The sequence below is a fragment of the Bemisia tabaci genome, chromosome 1 (genome assembly GCF_918797505.1).
Source record: "Bemisia tabaci chromosome 1, PGI_BMITA_v3".
NCBI classification, from domain to species: Eukaryota; Metazoa; Arthropoda; class Insecta; order Hemiptera; family Aleyrodidae; genus Bemisia; species Bemisia tabaci.
Genome location: NC_092793.1, coordinates 65,000,738 through 65,027,934, shown reverse-complemented (window position 1 = coordinate 65,027,934; position 27,197 = coordinate 65,000,738). Strand labels below are relative to the sequence as shown.

The following is a 27,197-nucleotide window of genomic DNA, read 5'->3' as shown; positions in this document are numbered from 1 at the left end:
AATCGCGATTTTTTAATACAACTTGGCACTGCTGTGAAGCAGGCTCTCGTTCGTATGCCCTCAGCTGTTTTGCTGTTTACTTTTTGCGACTATTGTGTGTAAACAGTTTCATCCATTTTTACGGCAGTGCGAGAATTATTTCGTGAATTTAACTTCTAATTGTGTTAAGTAATCATACTTTCTATCTCCGAAGCTCACGTGCATTGATGGTTAAACATTTTTATTCCGTCTCCGTATCAACTCGATTAACGACTCAACATTTGAGAGTGGCAAAATTTGTCAGACCTTGATTGATTTACGTATTAAGATAATGTTCTAGTTTCTTTGTTCTCATGCTCTTTCGTTGGTTCGTGATATGAATTTCTGTCGCGAATCAAGATCATTCAATGGACAATTTACTCTCGGTCTAGGTGCTCTTTCAATTTTTTCCGTGGTTTTTCGTTTCTTCGTGTTATGCACGCTCTCCTAGGTTGCCTTCATTTTCTTCATGCAGTGCCTGAAAGTTCATTGTTATGAGATTGTAAGCTCAACCAATAGTTGTTTCTCCACTTCACACTTCATTGAGCTAGTAATTATCATTACATCATGAAATTATTTCCCTGATTTGTCTATTCAACTTCTATGAGTCATCTTTGTTATTATTGTGAATTTCCTCAAACTTATTGGTACTGACTTGCTTCAGCACAAAGCTCATTTACTTACCTTAGCATTTTATTCCTGCTTCTGTTTCAGACACCTTCAAGAACTAATGCACAATCATGATTCTTCATTTACTCTCATGGTTTTGTAAGTCCTATTTCTCTGTTATTTACTGATTAGATGGGTTTTTATCCAACTATTTATTTTATTTTAACATTGTTAATGTTACTTAGCCCCTCTAGAACATTATCACTTTTGAATCCTATATCCCCCGAAACTCGATGATCATATTTTTCATGAGTAGGTTTTTAACACCTGCAAATTTTTACCTCCACTCTTTTCAGCAACAGTCTCAAAATTGTTTAACTTTTCTTGAAGGAAGGGGATGTAAAAATGAATTTTCTCTCTCAAGTTTAAGTTTTAACCTTATTCTTATCTAGACATTCAGTTGAGACTCTGATTCTTTTACCTTACCTGTAAATCAGTGATTCTCCATGTGAAACAAAGGCCAGCCGAAGTTTTTCAACTACAGTCTTGTTCTCTTGAGGCAGTAAGTGGTGAAGGTGGTGGGAATTGTGAAGCATGACAGTGGAGGTATAGCGATGATCGAATTAGGAAAATTTTCTTTGAATATTGAACGAGTTAAGAAAATTTTAGAAAAACTGTCGGTCCTCTCAAAAAAATTAAGTAGGAGAGAAAATTTGCAACTCTTCAAAAGACGGATTCCTATCTGTCTCTGAAAACTGCCTCCACCAAGACTGGTTTACATATTTCATTCAGAAACACTACCATATTCTTACTAATAATACCAGCAGATTGCACTGGTCATGGAGTTTAGGTCCTGTCACAGTAGAGTAGGACAAACTAAGTAACTCTATCTGCCATTTATGAGTGTTATCAACAACTGCCTGTGTTGTGTGTATCAAATTATTCACCCTTACTTAGTCTAAACCATGCAGACTTTTACCCCTTTTTATATCTAAAGGACAAAGGATGAAGTTATCTATAGGACAGAACACAAAGAGTAAGCTATGGATATTTAGGTAAGGAATTAGCTGTTGACTGGGGTGTAATGCAAGGCTCTGTCCTAGGTCCAATATTATTCCTCATTTATACACTTGAGCTAGCGGATGGTACGGCTCATGTTTTTGCAGACAAATCTTGAAAAGAACTCCATATAAATTGGTAAATCATGTCCTTAATCTGTACATTATTCCATGGTTTGATGAGAATTTACTTGTAGTCAGTACTTGTGAGACACAGTGTATACCATTTGGAACATCCTCCATCAGCTCTGAAGAACTGAAAATTATCATTCACCGTTACTCAAGTAGTGAGCGGAGGAATTGTAGCTGCGTGAAAATGTATTTATTTTTATTTATTTATCTCGTTTTTACAATACAAAATTACACTATTAATCAAATTTAAACTGGCAAGACCCTCCTGTAAGCAATGCTGCTTGTGTGGAGGGCTGCATACTGAGAATAACAACACAAAGGAACTGACAAAATATTTAATATGAGGTAGCCCTGCCTGGTGGGTAAACTAAACAGTCTATAAAGTAATAGTACAATAAACGAAGAAAAATAAAATTGAATCTGTTAGATGCCAAAAAAATTTAAGAGAAAAGAATGCACAGGTGATGTGTAGGTCACTAAGGTGAAGCTATAGGGGAAGACATTTAGTAACAAGTGTACAGTAACAATTCAACTAAAAGATTAAAGAAGACCTAAATTAAAAACAAAATCTTTCAAATTAAGGAGACAGTGGGGGCTGAGGTCTTCCATCGACCCCCCACTTAAAAAGAAAAATCTATACTCTTCTGGTAACTCACTAAATAAATCTAATATATTTACAGAAACTCTGCGCTTGGAGGCCTCCAGTGAAAATAAAGGTTTCTTAAGGGTATATTTATGGACTTTTGCTCCACTTGTTCGGTAATTGTTTTTGGAAATTATGTGGAGTAGTTGGTCTGTGAAAGTTGGCAAAGTTTGTAGAAGCTCATAGTTATACAGTTGTTTGCGTGTGGGGACATTTAGAAGCTCATTTATTTCATTTGATGAATAAAGCTGGGGTAAATTAAGGATTGATTTTATGATTCTCCTCTGAGCTCTAACTAATGGTGTCAGGATGGTAGAGCCTGCACCACCAAAAACACTCAGACCATGTGAGAGAACAGATGGAAAAAGAGAAATGTACACCAGGTGAAGGTTATCAATTTTAAGGTAATTTTTAAGTTCTGTTATGGAATAAGTAATCTTAAGTAATTCTCTAACTACCGTATTAACATATCCTCTCCCGAAAAGAGAGGAATCTAGTAAAGTGCCAAGACACTTGGCTTCCAATGTGAGTTTAATTTTGGGGCAGGAACCAATGTTTGCCTTACAGCTATGCGTGTGTAGTTTTATCTCTTACACATAAATAAATTTTAAAATAAAACTTGTTGATCAAGCTAGGTATTTAGTAATAATATCGGACCAAGGGCTGACGTGGAATGACTCAATCCGCATCTGGAAAAAGAACTTAGGAGAGTAATTTACTCAATAATAAGCCTAAAAAGAACATTGAATCCTTGCGTTTGCTCTACTCAGCCTTATTCCAATCTATCCTCAGTTATGGCACTGCTATTTATGATGGGACTTATGAGGCAAACGCTTTGCCACTGATCAGGCTTCAGAGATGGGTCATTAAGTAGATCAACCTTCCCAAACTTTATCCATCATTGGAATTTAGTGATTTATTAGCAGTAGACTCCTTTGAAGAACTGTATAAAAAAGATCTGAGGCAATTAATTCCATCTTTCACTCCTCTAATAAAATTTCAGAGCAAGGAGATTTACAGCCTCAGGGGAAGGTCAGAGAGATTGGCTGTGGTTCCGTTTCTGAGAGTTGATTTATCAAAGCGAAATGTTCTCTTCAACGTAATTAATGAATATATTAAAATTCCGAAAAATCTTTTGAAGTAAATATTTAGTTCTCTTCTTCTCTTTATGTGTAGTATTCTAAAGTTGTTCGTATTGTATATTACTGAAAATTAAGTATTTTCATCTGAAACGGCTCTGGGAGGGGTTTTTTGCCAACCTGAGGAAATATGTATTTAATTTCTTTCTTTTTTTTTGTATTATATGCTTACACTTGTCATGCGAGCTAAGCTCATTAACTGACACAACTGGTTAATGTTGCAGGTAGCTAGAAAGTGCTGTAAGCTGAGGTAGAGGAGAAGAAAATGAAAAGTTATGGTATATGATATTTGACAGCTTTGAAACGGGGGGTAAGATGTTGTACGTTTTCCATGTAGACACTGGCTGTATGCTGACCTTTGAAATGAATCTTGCACTTGAAACGTGAGTATACAATGTTTGTACAAACAAATCAGTGATGAATATTTTCAGTGAAGAACTCGTATGGAATTCATTGTTTTTTCAATAGGCAGAGACTCATTGTAGAAACTCTCCTATTGAAGCACTTATTTCTAAATCACCAGAACTAACTTCTTTTACACGTCAATGAAAGCTTGGTTCATCAGTAACATTTTTGTAGTTGAAACAAAGTAAATTTTCCGATTTCATCATCTGCACTTGGTAAATAAGCAAGTTGCAATGGACTTGTTCCAGCCAGCGCTCCAACTGCTGGCGTAAGCAGCAGCTGCTCACTGCCAGCTGATGATACTGTGAAGAATAAAGGTTCATCACCTACCTCTGTTACAGATATCTTGTACAAATAAACCATTTTGCTATGCTTGTTTACAAATATCCATCAATTCAAAATCAACATCAATACAGTTGTGGTATTGCGTCTGTGCATGAGTATATTTGTGATAGTATGGTTTTTTGAGGTCTTCTTCCCTCTTTAGGTGAGAAATGAGAAAAAAAAAAACATGCACATACTGCAATTACACTTAAGTATGTAATAGAACCTGATACACGTGAAGGAAAAAGGCATTAGCAGAGAAAATGCAACTATTCTGAATGACATGTCTCGTTTTATGGAGAGAGAGTTCTTTATCCAGCAGCTTTAATTACACATTTCAACCACAAAATTACTTTCGAATGAGGATTGCAACGATTTGTATCTTTCATAGGACTTCTATTATGCTAGGAAAACAATTGAACAACGGCAATTGAACAACCAAACGTGTTGATGGGAACAGCATTTAAACTTCCAAGCGCTTCATATAACGTTTTCTGAGAAGTGTTCTTCTGGCACCCAACGCCAATTAGGGTTAGGAAGTTGCCTATTAACCTAATTTATTGATTTTTTTACTTGGTAATAAGTAAGTTCTTTCATGTTTTTCAGGGTGGTGCAACTAAAGCAGACCATTGAACTTGAGTGCAGTATTCCAGCTGATAAACAAGTTTTGCTTGTGAGTGGCGGGGAATGCCTCGATTCAGAAGCAAGAGTCGGCAGTTACTCTGCTGGAACTGATACGAATCCAATTTTTCTGTTCAGTAAGAGCACAATTGAATCTCCAACACCTCCAACTCTGTGCCATGACTTTGGCTCTGGTAGGTTATTGGTTCCTTTATAAAAGATTTTAAATTAGCGTTTGTTTTCGGCTGCATTTTGTACTCCTTATCCATAAAATTTTCAAAGTATACCTTCTCAATTTAAGTCAGCTGTATCTTTCAATTTACAATTCTTTTGGAAGTGATTTATTCTGAAAGTTTGACACTTTGCACTAATCCTTCTAACTTCTCATGCATATTTTGCCAAGTCTGTGTTTTGCAGTGCCTTTGACCCAGTTATTTGGCTCATTAATATCAGTCAGCCAACTATACAGTGACCAACACATGATTTCAGCTTGTATTGCAGATTTTAATCAAAGGATAGAAACCCCTGCCCAACCCCTAGGGCACTGCCTGCCCTCAAAGGCCGCTTCACCGCTAGCGAAACTGTCAAAATCGCCTGTTGGTGGTTAATGAGCAAATAATTTTAATTGGATAACAAAACGATGTTTCATAGAAAAATTCCCCGCCAAACAATATTCTTAATGACTCTTTCATTACTCTGAATTTTGACTCTTTCTCTGGAAGTTGAACTTTGGACCTTCTTACCCTCCTTCCTCACCCCGTCCATCGAGCGTCTTAAAAATGATGAAATGATGGAAGAGAGGATTTCAATTCTAAGTTCCTCTCACAATCTCTAAAAATAGGAAAAAAGAGAAAAAAATCCAGCTTTGAAAGAAACTTCATAATTTTCCAGACTAGTGTGTATGAAAGGAGCTCAAAAGAGATTAAATGATTGTAATATCGCTCCATTTGTAGAATTACTTTTTACTCTAATGTGTATCAAGTCAAACTGTTGACCCACTCACCAAGAACTCCTCTGATATGTGTTCAGAAAGCCTTTGCTTTGACTGGTTTTATTCAGAGGTCTTTGCTATTTTATGTATGTATTTATTTATTGATTCATTTGTTAATTTATTGTTTAATTTGGATACAGAGGTGGAGCTTAAAGAGAAAGTGGATGCCTCAAATAATTTGCCTCCAACTATTCATGCTGTGGTCGTGAGATCACAGCTTGCGCAGCAGTTTTATGAGTTAGCTCGTGATCAGACCAAAATATGTGAGGACCTTGTTCATGATCAACATTTGCAGCAGCTAGGTAGGCCATAATGAATTTCCCTCCTTGAATTTCCATAACCCTTCGAGCAATCCTTTTCATTTTAAGTACCTTCATAGTAGATCTTTTGTAATTATTTCTCCTTTTTTTTTATCTTCTGAAATGCTAAAAAACAATTCAACGACACTAGTATCTTTGTTTTTCATTACTTGTATGAATTATTATTTAGCTCAGATTTTTTAAAATTTATAACCTTAAGCCGTATTTGGGAACTGAAAAATATCGCAGTCATAGATTTCTTAATGCCAATTTTGCAGCATACCCTATTGCAAGCTCTATTTCAGTTCAAGTGTCTGTTATAGTGAATCTGAACTTTACTTATGCTCGACAATGCTAGGCTCCTAGCATTTTTGCAATTGCCTGCTCATCTCCGAAGAAAACTTTGATTTTTTTAAGTTCTATTTTGTATTCTTTTGGCTTTCAGGGTGGTCAGCAGTAATTGCAAATTTAGATGATGTTTTATTAGCATTCAAGCAGCGTTGTGATCTCTTCGAACAAAGCTTTTGTCAATACTTAGAAACAAAAGATGATTACGCTAAATTGTTAGATTCGTAAGTAACTGCTCAGTTTGCTTTAATTTTAAATTGTTTCGCAGTTTCATATTTTTTAGTCTCTTAATTCTGTGAGAAGGGATCTCCTAAGGTAATTGAAGGTCAAAAAAGGGTTAGAGAATGATATTACAAATAGGCACCTTACTTCTATTTTAGTGGTAAGGACTTGTCCTGTTTTTAAACTGTAATGTTAATGATACACCTTTGTCGATTAATTGTGTTGAGTAAAATCGTCTGTCATCTACAACCTTGCAGATTACATATGACTGTAAGTTTGCAACCTTGGTAAGTTGGCCTCTCCAGTTTGAGCAACATAACTTAACAATTTTTTTTTGCTCTATTGAGTTAATTTTGAAATTTCCTTATTTAATATTCACTAGTGGAGTCTACTGTAAAAAATATCTGTACAATATAAAAATATCTACTAAAATAATGCAAATTAAAATACCATTATTTTTATATTTTCTCTTGGTTAACCTTTAATATAATTATTTGACATTTTCAGGGATTATACGGTATACTGAAGGCTAATGTTCAAAAATGAAGTCAATTTCTTTTCTATGAAAGCATTCTAATGCAGCAGAACATTTTTCATAATCTAAAAGTCTACTACGAGTTTTCTAGCCAAATAAGTCATCTAGCATCAAATGAAAAAGTAAAAAAAGGTCTGCATACAACTCAAAAATAAGTTTTTGATCAAGCAATTGGGTCAACCAAAAAATCTTACCTACTTGGATTTTGAGGAAATTTTGGGTAAGATATGGCGATTGTGAACCGTGTTTCAAGGGTATATTATCTATTAAAGCAGAGAATGTATGCGTTGATTCCTTATCTTTTGTGTGAACATTTAGGTTCAAAGACGACCTGGAGACTTTATCCCACATCCCAATTTTACCCTCTCTGTTGGATGAAAATGATGAGGAACGCGGGAGAGTTGAAAAACTAGCGGAAAACAAAGGAAGTGATGTTTCTCTGTTGGAATGGATTGCAGCAAAAGATAATCAAAGTAGTCTTGAACAATTAGCAGAACAATGCCACCGAGGACTTGAACAAGTAAGCAACTACTTTACAAAAAGATAGTATCCATACCCGTGTAATCTGACTATGACTTCTTGTTGTGCACCATCGAGAGAAGAACAAGATGAGCACCACTTTGTCAATGTGCCCAGTGGAGCCTTTTCAGTGCTGTGTATCTCACCTCCTTTCCACTTCGGTACTGGCACTAATGAAGGTCTAATTTTTTAGTTCATTTGCTGAAAACAAGCTTCAACTATTGCTCTGTTGACATTTAGAGGAGGAACAATTTCCCAATTTTACGACATCAGGGTGTCTACTAGTTTGGAAAACCAGGAATTGTCAGGGAATTTCATCAGGTCACTGGAACACAGAAAATTTTATGATAAAGAATAGAACTTTTTTCAACAAGTGATTCAGGTTATTTTTTATCAGTACAGTTTTCATATTTTGCATGTGTTTTTTGAATTTTGTTTCACTTTATTTCAAAGTCTCTGAGCTCTGAAGTACAAAGTTTAATGTGTTTATTTGCAGTGAATGTAACACTGAAAATTGCCCATTCTTAGTTCTCTACGTTCAAATTGTCATCGTGAAAAGTCAGGAAATTCTGATTACTTTGATAGAGGAAACCTGGTAAAGTCGGAGAGTTCTTTTATAAAAGTCTATAGACACTGCAGCAAACCAGAGGCAAATCTTGGGTTGTGATGTAATCCTCTAAATTGATGGCCTTTTTCTCTTTTTCTACCTATTTATGTTTTGGCTTTTTGTATTTAATGAAAGGGGGCAAATCACACGTTTTGCTTTGAATGTAACTTTTTTTATCAGTCAATTTGTAAATCAGTCGTGAGACAAACATGCCAGGACACAAGAAATGGTATAAAAAACGGTCCGGAACTTCATGCTCTCCTTTCGATTTTCTTTTCTATGGCACGGCCAAAAAATTTAAATACAAATACTATCTTCACCCTCACCCCAATGAGACTAATCTCGTAAAAATTAAAAGTGTTACTTGTAAAATAAAAAATTCTCCTCTGATTTTTTTACTTCATGAGGAGTATTTGGAAAGGAATTCTGAGGGCAGAAGAAGAGAATGAGCTTGAAATAAATCCTTAGTTCTTCCGTCTTCTTTTTAAATGTAGGTAGATGTCCATCAGTTTTCTACTGATGCATTATTTTCCTTATAATCATGTTACTTTCCAGTTTCGTGAAGACATCCTCATACAGTTTAAACAAGAAATTGCCAAAGCAGTGGAAACAGCCAACTCAGTTGACCTCCGAGAAATCAAAGGTCTGGAAGGGCGACTGTGCGGTCTTGAACAGCTAATGAATGAAGTGAAAAAGATTGTTCAAGAACAAATGGATCTGGCTCAAGCATTCTCTCAGAATCAGGTTCGAGCCTGCAATTTGGGGGACACTTCCATTTTACCTGATCTTTGCACGTCACATTGCCGTCAATTAGAGGTTATGCTGATGAATCATCAGAAAATACGTGACATAAGACGGCGCTGCAACCGAGCGAAAGAAGAACTCTCTGTCAACCTCTATCATCGTTTGAAGTAAGTTTTCCCCTTCAATTAAAGTAACAATTTTTTATTCATTGCTAATTCATTGTATTCTTACTTAGCTAAGAAATAAATTGAAAACAATTCTCCGAGCTCAAGTGTGTTGAGCATCTTCAATTGAGAAAATACGCGGTATCCATCAAAGTCTCAGGAACAACTGTTTATGTTGGAAAAAGTTACTCTTATTAATTGTCAGATCCTCAGTTTTTGTTTTCATGTTATGCATCCTTTTGTTATACAGGATGTCCCAAGATTTAGTACGAATATTGAAGGGGTCGATTCTTTGGGTAAAAAAAAGATGTCTTTGTGGTATATATTTTTTTTCCCAAAAGCGCTTTCCCGGGGGGGTAGGGGTGTTCAAACGAATTCTTGCTGGTGCGCTATCGGTATCGTCTTAAACCGATACTGGTGGCAGTACCAACAGTGGGGATGATATTGTTAACAGCCGGCCTTATCAGAGTTTTGAGAGCTCGCACTCAATGCATTGTTGCCCCGTGTTTCGGTTTCTCAGATTACCTGGCGCAGCGGCGCGTAAAATAGATGTACACATGGCAACAGCTTATTTTTGTCAGCTCTGAAAACTCAGATCGCTATCGGTAAGAGCGCTCTCATTGTAACTTTTTCTGAACAGAACTGTTTTGGTAGCTTACCGACAACCAATAGAACAACCCTACCCGGGTGCCATGGCCCCCCCAAAGTTGGAGAACGAAAATCGTCTTTCTAACACTGTGACAATGTTTATCAACCAATATTAATGAAAATTGGAAAATGGGGATAATTTTTAGTGTTTTTTTCATTTTTGACCCTCCAAAAAGGGAGAACGCATTTTGAGGGGGGGGGGGGTGTTGAACCTAAAAGTGGCCAAAATTAATGTTTCCAGTGACAAAAATTGATTGTTGACGGTACTACTAGATTCAGCGTTGAAAAATATTGAGGAAATGTGTCTTGCGTTTTTTTGCTATGACTCATTGTTTTCGATATAATAGGGACTGAATGGAGCGCGGGTGGGCGCAAAGGAGGTTGGGGGTGGCCCCCAGTGAAAGCGTTTTTGGGAAAAAAGTTCAACCACAAAAACGTATTTTTTTGACCCAAAGAATCAACTCTTTCAATATTCGTATTTCATCCTGGGACTCAGTATAAAAAGAGACTCATGACATTTTTCAACTCCCAAAGGTTGTAAAGGGCATATACCTCAATTAAAAATTCATTGAATCATTCAAATTCATCTCAAACATATATTTCAGGGTGTCTACAGGTCTGGAAAACCTGGTAAAGTAAAGGAATTTTTTTCCCTCAAGTCTGTAGACACCCTTTCCACCACAGAATAAGTTCTTTTTTAAGTTTACTGATTTTCACATTTTGATGCTGTTTTTAGGGGTGTCATGTTTGTTGAGAATCGTATCTGTGAAATGGATAGCCGTCTAGTTCTTCATCATGAAAACTTGAAGCGCCTCCGCAAACATCTGGAAGTTGTGCAACAGTTACATCATGCTCCTCGAATGTATTTATCGGCTGTCAGTGAAGTTGTCAGGCGCAGATCATTCTCCGAGGCTTTTTTAGTTGTAAGTCCTCTATACATGAATCTTTCATAGATTCTTCTTTCTATAGATAATATATAAAACTTTAGTGGTTACTATTATTTATGTAACAGAATATTTTTGAATCACAAATATTAAGAAAACAAACTTTCAACTTCTACATTGATTTGCAAGAAAGATGGTTAAAAAATCGACTCAAGAGTCTCAGAGAAATTAAGATGGCAAGTTCTTGAACTACAAGATTCAAGTGTAAATATTTCTATGTTTTTATCAAAAACTGTAATTTTTCTAGGCAATTCTAATCAGTTAGCACTGTGTGAATTTAAATATCTGTATACCATTAATAACTTTCCTCTTTCTAAATTTACATCATCGTTTTTTTCTGATAAGAGTGCAAGAGATGATTTGGCCTTGACATATTTGGTTCAATATTTATTGCTATATTCTTCTATTCTCCTCCTTGCAGTGGGCGAATGAATTGGCTTGTCAGCTTTTAGCAGTGCATTCTGAAGAAATCGAAAGACGTAATAATTTTCAGGCTGAATTCGAAGGTCATTTTCTCAGTTCTCTCTTTCCCGGCTTTGAAGACCAACCGCCATCTTTTGCCACCCAAGCACCAACTTTATTTGATCGCAATTTACCCAAGGTAAGCAATCCTCAATGGACTTTTGGCGAAGGTCTGCAGGGATTTCGCAGCGCGTTCGTAATGAACGAGTGCGTGAAATAATGGGAGTTGAGGAAGATATTGTGCACGACATCAAAACCAGGCAGCTGGTTTGGTATGGACACGTGCGGAGAATGGCAGATAGTAGGTTGCCCCGAAAGGTATTTGATTGGGTTCCTCCTGGAAGAAGGCGGCGTGGACGTCCAGTAAAAGGTTGGCGGGAGGGAGTGGAGGGGGAGATCAGACGGTGTAATCTGCCCGATGATTTGTGGGAGGATCGATTCCGATGGCGATTTGGAGTCGCAGAGCGCTCTAGTGTGCTGAGGTAGCGGCTTGATATGTATGTAAGCAATCCTCAATGGACCCGTAACTCATTAGCTCTTCTCTCTTACTTCTAAGTACCATCAGCAAACTCAGAGATAAATAGAGGAAATGGCTATCGATTACAGGGTCTACCTTTGTAATGCATCCAATTTACTTCCTTAATGTGTTCATTTTCAAGATTCAAATTTTTACTTAGTTTTCTTCTTTTCTTGAAAACTGATTTGTTCAATGAGGGAATTTTAACTAAAGGTAATAACATATATGTATGTACAAGAAAGAATTGGCAGGCACATTCCCTCTGAGACACCCTTTCTCTTCTACTAAATGATTATGAGCTGTGGAGAATATTTTTTTTTTCAACCATTGTCTCATTGAAAATCACCTTATTTGTATCGTATGATTATTTCTAATCGTAAGACTGTTCAAGGGCAAAGTTTAAATTTCTTGACTTGGTTGAAATTTGGGGAGTAGAGGGGCATAACTCTAAATTATGTTTTTCTTTATATCTGTTTCAGTTATCCATAGATGATATGGAACAATTACGGCATGATTTACCGCAGAATTTAGCCATGTCAGTGACTCTTCCAGATATTAATAGTATCACTCAGTTCTTCAGCACTTCCTCGGAGCCCCTGTTGAAACAAGTTGGGAAGAATATTAAACGCTCCTTTGAAGAACAGTTGGTAAGCTTAGACAAGAGCTGTAATCTTGGTCATGTAAAACAGTTCCTGTCATACTTTTTATTTCTTCATTTTATTTAATCACAACATAAACAATATTCTCTAATGCAAATTATGTTATTACTGCACATATCTGTAAGCATCATGGTCAAGTTTCCTCCTAACCTAGAGGTAATGCCTACTTTAAAATGTTTTGTTTTTTTAGTAAACCGAAAGTAACAAAAACGGAATGAAACAAACGGGAAATCAAAGTAACAAACTGTGAGCTAAATAATAAAAATAAAGAAAGCCTAAACTAAAAAACTCAAACTCACAAAAAAAAATTAAAATTGCCAACGCGTTTCAGGGCTCCCCAGCCTCTTCTTCAAGGCTGCAGGCTGATTATTTTCCGCGTTGATAATAAAATCGTTACGTTAACGCCGTCGTTGGCGGCAAAAGTATAATCAAGCAATTATTTCACTCCGCGCCGATCATTAAACCGTGGCGGGATATTTGAGTCCGTTGATAAGTTAAAGGTTGCTCTACGGCAACCTGTAAGCTAACGATTCGCGGCAAGCTAACCTAACCTAACAATATACCGTGTGTGAAGTGAAGAAAAGAGACTAAGGGAACCGTGTTGTTTTCAACTTACGCCGCCGCGCAGTTGGAGCGCTGCTTGTATCATAAACGCTCTCTGATTGGTTGATTATTATCTCTCACGTCGGCAACGTTGGGATCCAGATCGCTAACTTCACAACGCTAAGTTATCAAACGAGGAGTAAGGATCAGTGGGATTTGATGTAAAAAATCGCTCGGCTAAAGCACATCGTTAGAATTCAGTCGTTATCTGTGAGTCGCTAACTTATCGACTCGGATATCGATGCGGAAAATAATCAGCCTGCTGGATTCCAACTGGACCAGGTCCGGCAATTTCAATTTATTTTTGTGAGTTTGAATTTTTTAGTTTCGGCTTTCTTTATTTTCTTTTTTTATGTTTTTGTTCGCTTGGTATCTCATTACTCACTCCTTTGATTTTCATAAACATTAAAATTCAGATTTAAAAGCTTTTACCGCAGCCAAAATGAGTTCTAGTTCATGGGATAGCTTGTTTTATGAAGCATTTCATAATTATTTAGTGGGCTAATTTCAGCATTTAAATAAACATTTGCATCTAAGTAAACCCTGTCTCAAGATTCTGGAAAGTAAGTGGTTCAACGAAAATTTTTCTCTTTACAGGTGGATGTTACCAGTGTTGCCGATATTGTAGGTGATGATATTGGATCGAGCGCTATGCAGCCTGACAGTCAAACAAGTGGTCAAAGTGGTGGAAACACGCAACCCATCACAGACAGGTAAACTTCAAGAGTGACAAGCATTTTTTCCCTAAGGTCTTAACTTTATTTCCTTCATTCATCTTCATTTTTCTTTGATAGGCTCAGTAGAGAAAAATTTAATTACAAGGACTTCTATCATTTACCCACCCAGCCTGTATTCTAATAGTATAACATAAATTTGGCACATACAATTCTCTATTATGAACGTTTTCTGTTCTTGCTAATTCATTGCCAACATTAAAAAGGTTAACATTCCAAAAACTGCACGGAGAGGCGTAACTTACGAAGGATTCCTAATCTGTGTATTTTGACTATTAATAACTCTTACTTTTTTGTATTTCAGGGGTTTTGAATCTGAAACTGATACAGAAGAATTTGAGAAAGTCGATCAGTCTCCAACAGATTTGACGTTTGATGCAAAGCAGAGAGGAAAATGTAAAAAGCGTAATTGTGATATTTTAAAAAATGAGGTAAGATATTTAAAGTCTTTGGAGGTTCTTTAAACATCAGCACTCGCAAGTATGGTGTACATGAAAACCCCGTTTTTTAATTTTTTTAATTGTAAAATTTTAGTGAGGAAGAATGTATTCATTCAAAAGTTGAAGAATCAGTTTACTTATTTGTTGCATCAATCAAATTTTTTGACAGCCTTCTCTCCTATATTGCATGATTATACAGGGACAGCTAATCGTTTCACACACTATGACTGGAAAATTTTGAATATTTATTATGCTCTGTTTAAGAAGAGGTATTGCTTCACGAAGTGTGTGGTTAATTTGTACTAGAAAAGGTCACAAACTGACTCGAAAACTTCAGCAAATGAAACCTGGCTTCATTCATAGGCGTGCTGATATAAATCCTTGCAGGTACTGTCTGTCTCGAAGTACAGATAAAGTTCAGTAAGGCAGCTCCTTTCAGAGGTGGAAGGCTTTATAAAACTGAGCAAGTGACTAGTCAAAGCATTGTTGCCTTGTATGTCTGTCCACTAGATTTTTGGCTTGTAAAACTGATGTAAATGATAATAGCCTATTCTTCTTACCTCTGAAAACTCCGAAAGCTATTGGTTAGGGTCTTTTTTATTGGTACACACTACTTTTCAATGAAACTGATGTGATAGCTTACCTCTCAAGAATCTATAGAACACTATTTGTCATCAATGAGTATTTTTAAATATAAATTGTGATATGTGCATGAATTGCAATTGTTAAGCTTAGCTCTTCCAGTACATAATTATACTCTGAACACAGATGACAGTTCTCATGCACCATCAGCAATTGTATATCACTGCCCAAGTACTAATTTTTGTTCTATTGCAACCGTGCGTTTAATATTTCCTTGTTTTACAGGGTTCATTAATGCCATCCATGGATAGTCTAAACTCTTTTAGGATTGCTGCAAGGAAAGTCATAATTGATTTGCGCAATGAGCTCAAAACAGTCAAAGATTATGTCATATCTCAGCAAGCTATGCTGGATGACATGAAAAAATTAGAAACAGCTTATTCTTCAGTTTGCCAGATTAAAGATTCGCAAGTGCTCACCCTTCAAAAGGTAAGACATTTTTACAATCTAGAGTAAAAATCAACGTATTGATGGAAGATATTGAAAGTATCTCTGTTGGATCTGCTTATTGTATGTTGAGACACAAGTCAATCTCTCATTAGTCCTGAATCAATACCAGTCATCAGGTCATTAATGCATGTATTCAAATAGCATTTCTGTTAAGTGTTGATGGAAACAGAATTTGACTTTTGTTTCAACTTGTGAACAAGATAAATTATATAATTTCAAGTCCTCAAATATTTATATTCATGACAATGGGCCTATTGCGCCATTTTTTTTACTGCTCTAATCAAAGAAACTGAGGCTCCTGATGTCACAGGATTTTTGCCGGAGTTTTTTGATCTCCGGAAACCCCCAAAAAATCAACTTAAAAACGCCTGAAAATTCGGATTTTCAAGGCGGTCACTTCAACCCGGGAACGAATCCGGAACACTCGCTGCGTTGTAGTTCATGACAAACCTGGTCTTTACGTCACTTGCATATCTTCCCACAAGGAATTGGCAGCCGCTATTCAACTGCATCGAGTCAATGGATGATTTTTTTTACCAAAATGGCATTTAGAAATGGATTTTTTGGACGTTTAAATGGTTAAAACCATCATTAGTTAAATAAGATCAGACGGAATAAAGCCTATTTTTAAGGAAAACTGTAGTGAATGGGCGATTGTTTACATCTGCTATAGTGATAACAGACATGGACATTTGCTCAATATTTAGCCATATTCATGAGTTTTTAATTTTTTTTCACTATGTGAAGGTAAGTTTTTTTTTGTAAATCAGTTGTGTAATGCATGAGGATCATGTTAAAAGCTATAACGGTATACATTGTTACTTATTAATTCAGAACACACTCCGACAGTCCAACGCACAAACCTGGATGTAGCGAGTCAGTTGTTATTTCTTAATATTTCACCCTTCAATGTTTCACTGAAGACACCAAAATGACAGTATCAATCATTGATGATAAATTAACTCACCATTGACAATACTGATGAGATGAGGAGACCGGTCAGATTGGGTTCAAATTTGGCAGAGAGCTAGAATAGGTTAATCTAAGAAACCGTATTTTTTTTTTTTAGGTGCCATTGCCCAGCCATTTTTGAGTTATGAATTTTTGAAGTTGTTGTTTTTTCGTGTCAGTGACGCGCTCAAGTTGAGCTTACTGTGCGAGCACCTTTTAATGTGATCCGAGTATTTACTGAGTCACGTGAGACCGATGGCCAAGCGGTAGCACGCTTGCCCACGGTGCCGCAGGTTTGGGGTTCGATGCTTGTTCCGAAAATTTAATTTTTACAATTGATTATTTTGTTTTCTAATCGCTTCATCACAACAAATTGTAAGTCACCTTGTAAACGTTATGATGCCTATTATATTTTTTTCGGTTTTTGTCAAACAACCATAAAACAAAAATAAATAAAAATACATGAAAAATAATTAGAATCATAACATTTACAAGAGGACTTACAATTTGTTGTGATGAAGCGATTAAAAAACAAAATAATCAATTGTAAAAATTAAATTTTCGGAACAAGCATCGAACCCCAAACCAGCGGCGCCTTGGGCGAGCGCACTACCGCTTGGCCATCGGTCTCACATGACTCGGTAAGTACTCAGATTGCATTAAAAGGTGTGCGCACAGTAGACTCAACTAGAGCGCGTTGCTGACACGAAAAAACGGCAACTTCAAAAATTCATAACTCAACAACGGCTGGGCATTGGCACCTAAAAAAAAATACAGTTTCTTATATTAACCTATTCTACCTCTCTACCAAATTTGAACCCGATCTGAGGGGCTCAATCGGTAGCCTCCCCATGTAAGATGGAGGCAAGGAAAGTAGACGTTGGATCCTTCTTTGGTTACCAGACTTATCAATACATTTTTTTGCATGGTGTTAAATTAAAAACACACGGGATTTTAAAGTAACATAAGTGTCTAAAACGTGAGAACGTTCTGAATTATATGAAGATGTTTGTTGAAAAGTTAAGAATGATTTATACTTATTGAGAGAACATCCATGGTTTGAGCGTTGGACTGCCAGAGTGTGTTCTGAATTAATAAGTAATAATGTATACCGTTGCAGCTTTTAACATGACCCTAAGGCACTAAATAATTCATTTACAAAAAAACGTACCTTCAAATAGTGACAAAAAAGCACAAACTCATGAAAATTGCTAAATATTGAGCTAACGCTCATGTCCGTTATCACCATGGCAGATGTAAACAATCGCCTATTGACTAGTTTCCCTTAGAAATAGGGTTTGTCCCATCGATTCATATTTAACTAATGATGGTTTTAACCATTTAAACGTCCAAAGAATCCATTTCTAAATGCCATTTTGGTCAAAAAATCATCAATTGACTCGATATTTGCATTTGAAAAGCGGCTGTCTATATCTTATGGGAAATAACCAGTGTACCGGATCCGTTCCCGCGTAAAAGTAACCGTTACGAATGGGTCGGTTCCAAAGACAGCTTTTTTTGAGTTCAAGAAGTCATTTCAAGCTTTGTTAGTAGCACCATTGTTCTTTTCATGAAATTTGCCATTGGAATCAGTTATCAGTTCGCAAATCCCCGCACCTTGCAACATGCCCATTCAGATGTGAGAATGCCACAAACTTCCTCCTGTATTCAATGAGAATCAAGGATACTTAGGTTTTCCTCCAATTGTGTCGAAGATTTGATCTTGTCAGTACGAAAGTGTTCAATTTTAGTCTCTTAAGTGATAAGTCTCCATTTGCTTCCTCCATGTTACAGCAAGTCTACTATCTGCCAGCTTGTTGCATGTATTAAAAAATCACATTCTCAGAATTGTAACAATTATAACTTGATGAAATTGTCAGCAACTTGAGAGAGTTGTTTCTTCATTAAGTATCTGAACACCGAAACAGCGAAGTTAACAGTTGATGTTTCTTACCCACATTAGTTGCTTTACAGCACCACCTGGTACTGTACAGCCCCTCTCTTTTTCATTTCAAACCATAACTTGTCTGGCATCTCTTACTTTAACATTCCGGATTTAACTCCATCCCTCCACCTTCTCATTGGCCACCAGCTAGGCTTTCTCTAAGGAGAAACCCATTCTAGGAATTTTGGCAATCTTTCATCTACCTTTCTCCGTACATGACCGTAAGGTGCACATAAGTTGTTTCGTCACAATGTCATGGATGATGGTCTGTTTTGCATCCATGATCATCTCTACTTTCTCATTGCGGACCAATCCCACTTTAAAATTCCAGTTATCCATCTCTATTGCCACTGAAGACTCTGCTCGCTATTTCAAAGACCGTATTTCACACCACTTGTCATTACCCTCTTAATGATTGTGCCATAAATCTTACGTTGTCTTTAGTTATAATTCCTCTCCAATCTTAAAACTTCATGTGATCATTTGGACTGCATTTTGCAATTTAGAACAATCAATTGTTGCTCTTCTGGAAAAACACTTATATCCATAGGGAAACTAATGGCACATACGCTGTTTTAAAACTGGGCTAGAGTTTAGTTCCAAAGTGCAAAATGCAGTCCTTCTAAGCAAAATTAACCCTTCAAACTGTCATCACATACTTAGATGCATGCAATAAATAAATTTTTTCTTTAAAAAAATCAATTTTATTAAAATCACTCACTTTCTTATGTGCAGGAAATCGAAGGCAAGGATGATCACATAGCAGAACTAACTGAACGAATGAATAAACTTGAAACGCAAATCAGTGATTTTGTTGTGTTAGAAGAGAAGTTTAAAGAAGAAATTGAAACTAGTAAGCAGAAACTATTGGACGAGAAAGAAGCAGCTCTGAAGGAACTCGGTGATCGATTAAATTTAGATCACAAAAGAGAAATGGAAGGTCTCAGATCTAGGTATCGTCTGTATGCTTGCACAAATATGGAAAGAAGTCCAAGTGATAGTAGTTTGGAAAAAATAGAGGTATTTAAAGTCAAATATTTATATTTAAAAAAATATATCAATATGTAGCTCTTTATTTTTTACTTTTTATCAAAACAAATTTCTTCTCTCAATCTGAATTTCTACTCCTCTAGATTCAAGGCAAGGACATCTTTTGCAGCCGTCCAACTTTTCCCTTGTCAACCCTAAGAGATTTTAATTATCTTAGCTTAAAGCAGAAATATAGATAGGGAGCACATCTTCAACTCAGAGCTTGAGTTATAATGGTAGCTCTCTCAGCGTTTTGCCGTCAAGTGTCTTGCCTGACCAAACAAGTCAGATAGGGTCCACTATACAACCTAATAGAATGCAAACTTTAACGTCTGGAGAGATTTGCTGAACAACTGGTAAGCAGAAATAATTTTGTCTGGTCTAAATGGATAGTCGACAGCAAAGAGTAAAGACATGCTCCATGATGACAAAAGATAATTATGTTGATGTACAAAATAAAGCTGTTAGACCTGCAGCATTTGAAATTAAATTGTAGAGGAAGAGATCCCAGCAAAACTAATATTCTGTTTTGGAATTTTTTTTATCTTGTCGGGATCTGTTTTTATCATGCCCCAATTACCTTTCTATTTTCTTTTTTATCCCAGCAGCGTTCTGATGTAATCGAAATAGCGAATCATGAAAAGATAATTTCCCAGTTGCAATCTGATTTCATGATGGAAAAAGAAAAGCTTGTCTCCGAAGAGAGAGAAAAATGGGTAACTAAATTAGAAGAAGCTAAAGTCAAATCAGATGCTGAGCGACAGGTGAGTGCTCGTCAAGGAAAATGGCAACCTTTTGTGTGTTTTTATTAACTCGATCTTGAGTCTCTTTTTTTGTGCTTCCTCAAAATTCCCAAGTTTAGTCAGGGCAAAAATTATCAACTGCAGAAGATCCTGTCTTGCTGATGTATATGCATAGAGGTGTCGTGAGCTAAGTTGGGATTTTTTTACTTTCTGTTTTCAAGGAACTGCAAGTGAGTGGTGTAATGCAATTGAGGATTGACAATGGCATGACTGCAAGCAACGCCGCCGCTGTCAGAGTGCTGTCAATCCTTGATCACCATTGGACGACTGCAATGCTGTTCCTTTCAAATGAAAAGTAAAAAAATGCCAACTTAGCTGATACTTCTAACTGGTGGCTCCTCTCTGTTCCCAGTTCTTCTCAGTGCTTGTGCCAGAATGTGTTCCTACACATTCCACCCAATGGCTTCCTAGTCATTGTCAATTGCTGCTATTGTGAAGTAATCTTGTACTTAAGTGGCTTCCTGAGATTTTTTGAGCTATACCTGTAATATTACTACTAATAACATACTAATAATAATTACCAAAAAAAGCTATGAACAATGAAAAGAGAAATTAACAACATAGTTACGACACCAGGAAGAGTAAATTAAGTAAAATAATAAAAGAGCGAGTACCTAAGAGAATCACTCAAATTTTTTGAAAAGATACCAAACAACCTGAGACAAATTTTAGCAGAGGCATCCTTCATAAAAAAACCAAACTATTTTTAATAGCGAAATGTCCATAGTCATTAAATGAATTCTTAGAAGTTGAATGAACAATGTATCGAAACAATCTGTTATCTTGACCTGTCATATCGCCTGTATTTATTACGCTATACAAATGAACAAATAAAAATTACTATTATTATTATTAATATATTGAAAGTTGACTGCGTTGAAAGTATTAAAATATGCAACATCTTGGTAATCCTCAGCCAACTTTCAAAATATTTAGGTGGCCGCTTATAGGATATATCACAAGGAAAATAATCACCCAGTTCAAAATTCAACTATTGCTATTGACTATTTATCATATTCTACCTCAGGTATGGTTCAATGAAGCAATGCGTCGGGTAACAGCAGAGAAAGAGAGACAGCTAGAAAGATCCCATAAACGCGAGCTTGCTCTGACCCAAGAATATAACAAATTCAAAGATATATTGCAGAAGTTTAAAACTCAAAGGTATGTGCCAGCTTGCTTTTTTATCGATATTGTGAATTTATTTTTGAAGATTTGATTCAAGTTTTATCTTTTTCATATCTACCAAAGTCAGACTGTACCAAATTCTCAACTTTCAACTCATCATATGTTCCAGATATTTTTTTTATCCTAGAGAATTTTCCTTTCAGCACACATTTTATCAAAAGTGAATAGTGCCCTTGCTTCAGTAATTTGTATAATTTTTAGCAGAATCTTAATGCAAACTTTTATCAATTGATGATTTAACAACCTTACTCCTTTTAAGGCGAATCCTTTTCCATGGGTCCCAGCATATTCTTTTAGCCCTCATCGTTTTAATTGTAACCTTTTTCAAATGTAATGTTCTCTTTAGGTCATTATATGGTGTCCAATATTTCTATTATGCGAAGCTAACTTTATGTATGTTTTTTTATTTATTTATTTTTTTTTTTTAAATTGAAAAGCGAGCACAAGCCGTGCCCCCTGTTAAGCTCCTTGGAAACGATGGAAACTGGTAGTATCACTTCCTCAGTAGAAGAACCGAAAATGTTAGAAAGTAGTTTTTCTCTGGCAAAGGACATCGTCAGGAAGCACAGTGGGTCTTTGAATGAAATTGATAGTGATAGCTCAGCTTCAATCTCTGCTATTTCGTAAGTACTCAGATTTCTTATGAGTTTACCCAGTAAGTTTAAACTTTTCTCATGATCAACTATTCAAGGAGCTTTTATCACTGACAGTTGTATTATCAATCTTCTGGTCGTGGATTGTGACCACTAATTGACTAAATTTGTGACTTGCCAACATAGCATCAAATGGCTTTTAAGAGAGACACAATCAAATCAGTCAATTTCATCTGAAACATATGCTGCAATAGACGTAAACTAGAAGCACAAGCAGGATAATGGTTTTTAATTAAAATTTCACTCCAGAAGATTTGTCTCATGAGTATTACATTTCTGTCAAGGCGTCAGGAACTTTGACAGGCTATATGATATAAGAAAATATTTACTGATTACTCTTTTGCTCAGACTTGAAGGAACATTTTAAAATTTGATGACAATGTCTACTTCAAGGTCATTGAGCTCATCATCAGACTTACGAAAATCATGCTGTGCGGTAATTTTGTAGTAATCGTACACCTAACATTGAACTCAATGAGCTTGAAAGGGTCTAGCAATTGCACTTTTTTTTTTTTCAAGTTTGGGCAGGAAGGGAGTAATTTCTGCCCATACAAGTTCTGCGTTGCCCGACTTTTTTAAACCAAGTTACTTATTGTTGATGTTCCCAAGTCTTCTCTTGAATTTTTCGTGTTAGTTTTTTTATTTTTATAAAGTTCTAATCAATCATATTGTGATTGACTTACAGTGAATCTGGCTGGTCCATGGATAATTCTACTTCTAGTCCTAGTGTAGTTCAAAAATTTGGTCATAAAGATAAAAGTGTAAGTTTTGCTGTATGTTTAGTTCTTCACCTGTACCATGCAAAAGAACACACGTCAAATTTTTTCACCTTTTTTATTCTCTCTGAGCATAACATATCAAAGACTTAAATAATTTATTTTTGTTCAAAAATCTAAAGCTTTTTCACTCTCTCAATTTCATTATTTGATCATGTATGAAATTACTTAAGCAACCATAGAATTTGCAGTTTGCCTTTGATAGGATACTTTTTTTGCAACAAAGAGGAAAAATGTATAGTCTCATTTATGCTTGGTTGCTTTTCCAAAATATTAGGATTGTGAACAAGTGGATACCCTCTTTGTCATCCTAATGGAATTTGTCTCAAAAAGTTAATCTGCCATGCTTTTCAATTTTCATGTATTGCCTTCATTTTAAGGATTGTAATTATCGCAGAACCTAAATGCATGTCATAAATTTTGAGACTTTTTTAGACACCTCAGTAACCTTGAGAATTTTAATTGTAAGCGCAGGTTTCTGTCCTTTCCACCTTTCTCTAATTGTGGTTCTTGGTCACCTGACGGGTCGTCTCTCTTTGTTTTAGTTTGAGTAATAAAAATAATTCCACTGGTTATACCTCATTATATTTCAACTTACAAATAAAGTAAATTTGGACGTATTCATAATAAAAGGAACTATGTGCATAGGGTTTGCATGTAACATAGTTCCTTTCAGCATAAATACTTCCATTTGTCCTAATGACAAGAAGCATTAATTTCTTTAATTTTGTTAAGATGGAACTGTGAACCATCCTGGGCTCTCGTATATGTAAAAATTAGTTGTAAAAAGACAATATTTTTTTCTTTCTTCGTGAACAGTATATGGAATTAGAACTCAAGTCTTTAAAAACTGTTAACCGAAAAGGTCATTAATACAAATTTTCTGATCTACTTCTCCAGTCTTACTCCATTCACTGGTTGATAAAGATAATATTTTGTTTGTAAGTTGCTACTTGTTAATTTTATGTATCTGCATAGATTTCATAAACTGTGCTTTTATCTCTTTGCAGACAAAGCCGGTAGATATGACTTGCTCACTATTGCAAGATTTCAAAATTAGTGTCAAATCGTAAGTATTCTGAATTAACTATATCCTTAGTTTTTTCAAGAAGAATATCTGCAGCTGAGTGCATTGCATATAGTCTTCACTTTATTACTTACATTTGTTGCGGCTGTTACCTGTCTGCCTTATCAAAAATTTTGGAGATTTGAGATTTAGATGCTTTATTGCAGTAGACTTAAGAGTGTCAATAATTAATTAATTGCATGCTGTTCAGAGCTACTTGTAAAGTCTCACAAAGACTCCATTGCACTCAAATTAAAGGTAAATTCTAAGCTTCTGCCTCTTTTGATTAGTATGTCCACAAATTAGAAACCACCATTGGGAGTAATTGTCTACCTTTTCTTCAAGTCTCAGCCTTGTACCCCATATTATTCATTGTTCTTATTCAGGATCAGTCATTTGATCACAATTTAGTAAACATTTTTGATGCAGGTGCAATATTGGGGACGAAGTAGTAGTGCTGTGGGATCCTGTTCATACTAACTACGTTATTTATCAAGTCACAAGCAAGCTCCATTTTCTGCATCCTGATTCGCTAGCCATGTTAGATTTGAAAACTGAACCTGGTAAGCAATGTCAATAGACATCATTTTGTACGCTTTGTAAGTTCTAAAGTTTTGATGTTATCCATTGTCTTAACATGTAATGATATTTTTGGAAAAGCAGGGTATGTTTGTCAGTTCTGTTTTTGAGTGCTTTTGTTGTTACTGTCATTTGAGCAGTTTTTGTATGCTTGAAAATACTTCATCAGAGTCCATGGCATTAATTAAGGTCAGATCAGATTTTCAAAGTTCCAGCTGTTTTTATGGAGAATAATGTTCTCCTAGTGGAGGACTTTTTTTAACCTGCATCTCTTTTGTTTTTAACAACCTTCTCCACATTACTCCCCTCTATCTCAGTTCTGTCCACCTATTGACTTGAGTTTTCAAAGCATAGCAGGAAAAAAAACTCTGGTGGTTTTGAATTCTCCAGAGACTTGTTAAGATTTGATGCTCAATAAACATGCCAAAATTTTGAGTTCCTTAAAAGTATTTCAACTGCTACTATTTTTCCGATCATGTCTTTAAATTGACTTTGTGTAATTTGTATTGCAAGGCCAGTACACACATTTTAACTTGTTGAGGTGCTCATTACATAAAGCCACATAAATTCATTTTCAAAATAAAATATAAGAACCACTCTTGTAGCTACATTCTTAGATTGTTCAGACTACTCAAAACGTAAATTAGAGTCATTAGATCAGTATCTTTTCAAATTAAAAAAGAATCTATGATGGAGACAAATTAGTCAAGTTTGTTCATTTTTATTTTACAGATCACTTGCCCGAGAAACTATTCATCATCGCATTAGTTATTGAAAAGGAACATTGCGTTGCCAGAAAGGTGAGCTACATTATAAAGTGAAGTCATTTCATTTCATCTTATTCGATCATTATTCCTTAGCATTGCTCCTTGAAAATGAATCACTCAGTTTCAAACTGTGAAGTATTCAACAGAAAGAGAGCCAGTCCATAGCAACACTGTATATTGCTATGAGGACAGATCTAACCAGAATCTGTCTAACTGTATTCATGACTGCTTTGTGTCCTATCTTTTAATTTTTCCCAAGAAAATTCAGCAACGTTTTGCCTTAGAATTTTGTGATTGCCTATATTTTTTACAATCAAAGAGATATTCACCAACTTTCAAAGAACCACGTTGTTCAGTTTTTGGTGGGAAAAGTATGAGAGAGAAAATTAAGCAAAATCTGATGTAGTTAGACCAATTAAGGTTTAATGTGATCATTAGTGTTGCAAAGCAGTAATTCTCTTTTTATAGCACTGCCAGGTTCATATAATGGAAATTTCCTGTAGAAATTGAATTTAAGCTAATTGAATCTTAATTTGAAATAATTCTCCATTATTTTGAAGTCCTTGAAACAACTTTGATTGTAAAAAAAAGTTACTTAAATCATTTTCGAAGCTCTAATTCACAATAATTCGTGAAATTTTATTTGATACTTGTTGTTTGATTCGGGTTCAAAAATCCAGGTTTGCATCCCCTCAAAAGTAACCAAAGTACTTTCATTTAAACCAAATCAAAGCTTCATCAAAGACATCGCCCTGTCCAATTACTGTAGTGTTTTTTTTTTAAAGATTAAGTAACAAAAAATTCTGTTTTTAATATTTTCAGCCATCAAACCGGTACCGAGTGAAAGTAGGAGAAAAGTTTTATAGAGTGAAAGTCACACCAACGCAAGCGTTTCTTAAAAATCAGCCGCAGAGCAGTCAGTGATTCATACTACAGTGTAGAATCCAATTCTCAGATAGAATCAAAGAAATCTTGTAGCGATTTCTTTAAATATTGTTAAATGTCTACTTAAGTCACTAAATTACTTTCCAAAATGAATATGGCAACATCATGAAAAAATTGTGATATATTTTTTTTACCTGATTGCCGTTAAGTAGGTAGTTTTAAGGCACTTTCTTTATGGATTCAGTGATTAGTACCAGTACTCAAGATTAGTAGTTTGACTGATGTTTTTATTATTTTTGACTGTCACCTATCTTGGTCTCAGTGTTGAAGATTTATGCAATGACAATGGTTTTTGTATATCATCAATAATTTCATGCATCTTTCCCTGCCTTTTATTTGCTTTTTGTTGAGAAAGGGAGAGAATTTTTGTAAAAGGAAGTGAGTACCTACAGAAGAAAATTCTAATCTTCAAAGAAAAGTAGAAAATAGTGAGAGTAATTTTAAGATTTTGTTTTTTTCTCATTGATTTCAATTTTGTTTGGTTCGTCGTCCTTTCTTTTTCTGTTCTTTCACAAGGAAAAAATGAATGTATTTCTTGTTTAAAAGTAGTCTAAGGAATGCAACTGTCAACTTTGAATTATAAGTACTTTTGATTAAGCATGTAGAATGCTCTTTCATAACAGTAATCAAATTTGAATAAAAAAAAGTGCACTTGTATTTCATAAATTAAAGTGGGTCATAAATTCAATTTGAATTGCCATCTCTCTAGAATATGATTTTCCCTATGTTATTTTACGATTGCAATGTTTAGTCATTCAATTCAATCTTCATAATTTTGTTCTCCTTAAAATGATTCTCCTAGGTAAGTTTTTTCAAGTGATGTTAATATTGAACCTGATTTAAGTTTAGGCAGTCCTTCATGAGTCATCAAATTGTACAATTTTCTATAGATTTTTTTTTCCTATTTTTGGTTTGTGAATTTTAATCATCAATGTATCGATTATCAATCACTCCTTAGCGTTGTTTTCCCCTGATTATTTTAAGTAAATGATGAAACAAATAAACCATCTTGTTTTTA

At 35.4% G+C, this 27,197-nt stretch overlaps 1 protein-coding gene across 6 annotated transcripts; it reads left to right on the top strand.

The window, feature by feature from the left end:
- The first annotated feature begins 50 nt into the window (after nt 1-50).
- Nucleotides 51-27,197, top strand: Atg17 (autophagy-related 17). Of its 6 annotated transcripts, none has more exons than XM_019047855.2 (23): nt 51-209; nt 733-786; nt 3,824-3,982; nt 4,935-5,143; nt 6,081-6,242; nt 6,685-6,811; nt 7,663-7,864; nt 9,026-9,381; nt 10,763-10,949; nt 11,392-11,571; nt 12,429-12,596; nt 13,809-13,924; nt 14,250-14,376; nt 15,253-15,456; nt 19,109-19,393; nt 20,011-20,166; nt 21,233-21,369; nt 21,831-22,016; nt 22,732-22,807; nt 23,833-23,891; nt 24,318-24,451; nt 25,200-25,267; nt 26,057-27,197. In XM_019047855.2, exons 3-23 carry the CDS (start codon nt 3,882-3,884, stop codon nt 26,156-26,158), a joined length of 3,342 nt encoding a protein of 1,113 aa, XP_018903400.1. In that variant the 5' UTR covers nt 51-209; nt 733-786; nt 3,824-3,881; the 3' UTR covers nt 26,159-27,197. The 6 variants fall into 6 exon arrangements, with proteins under 6 accessions (XP_018903400.1, XP_018903395.1, XP_018903399.1 ...); XM_019047850.2 differs by having other exon boundaries at nt 20,008-20,166; XM_019047854.2 differs by having other exon boundaries at nt 90-168; nt 20,008-20,166.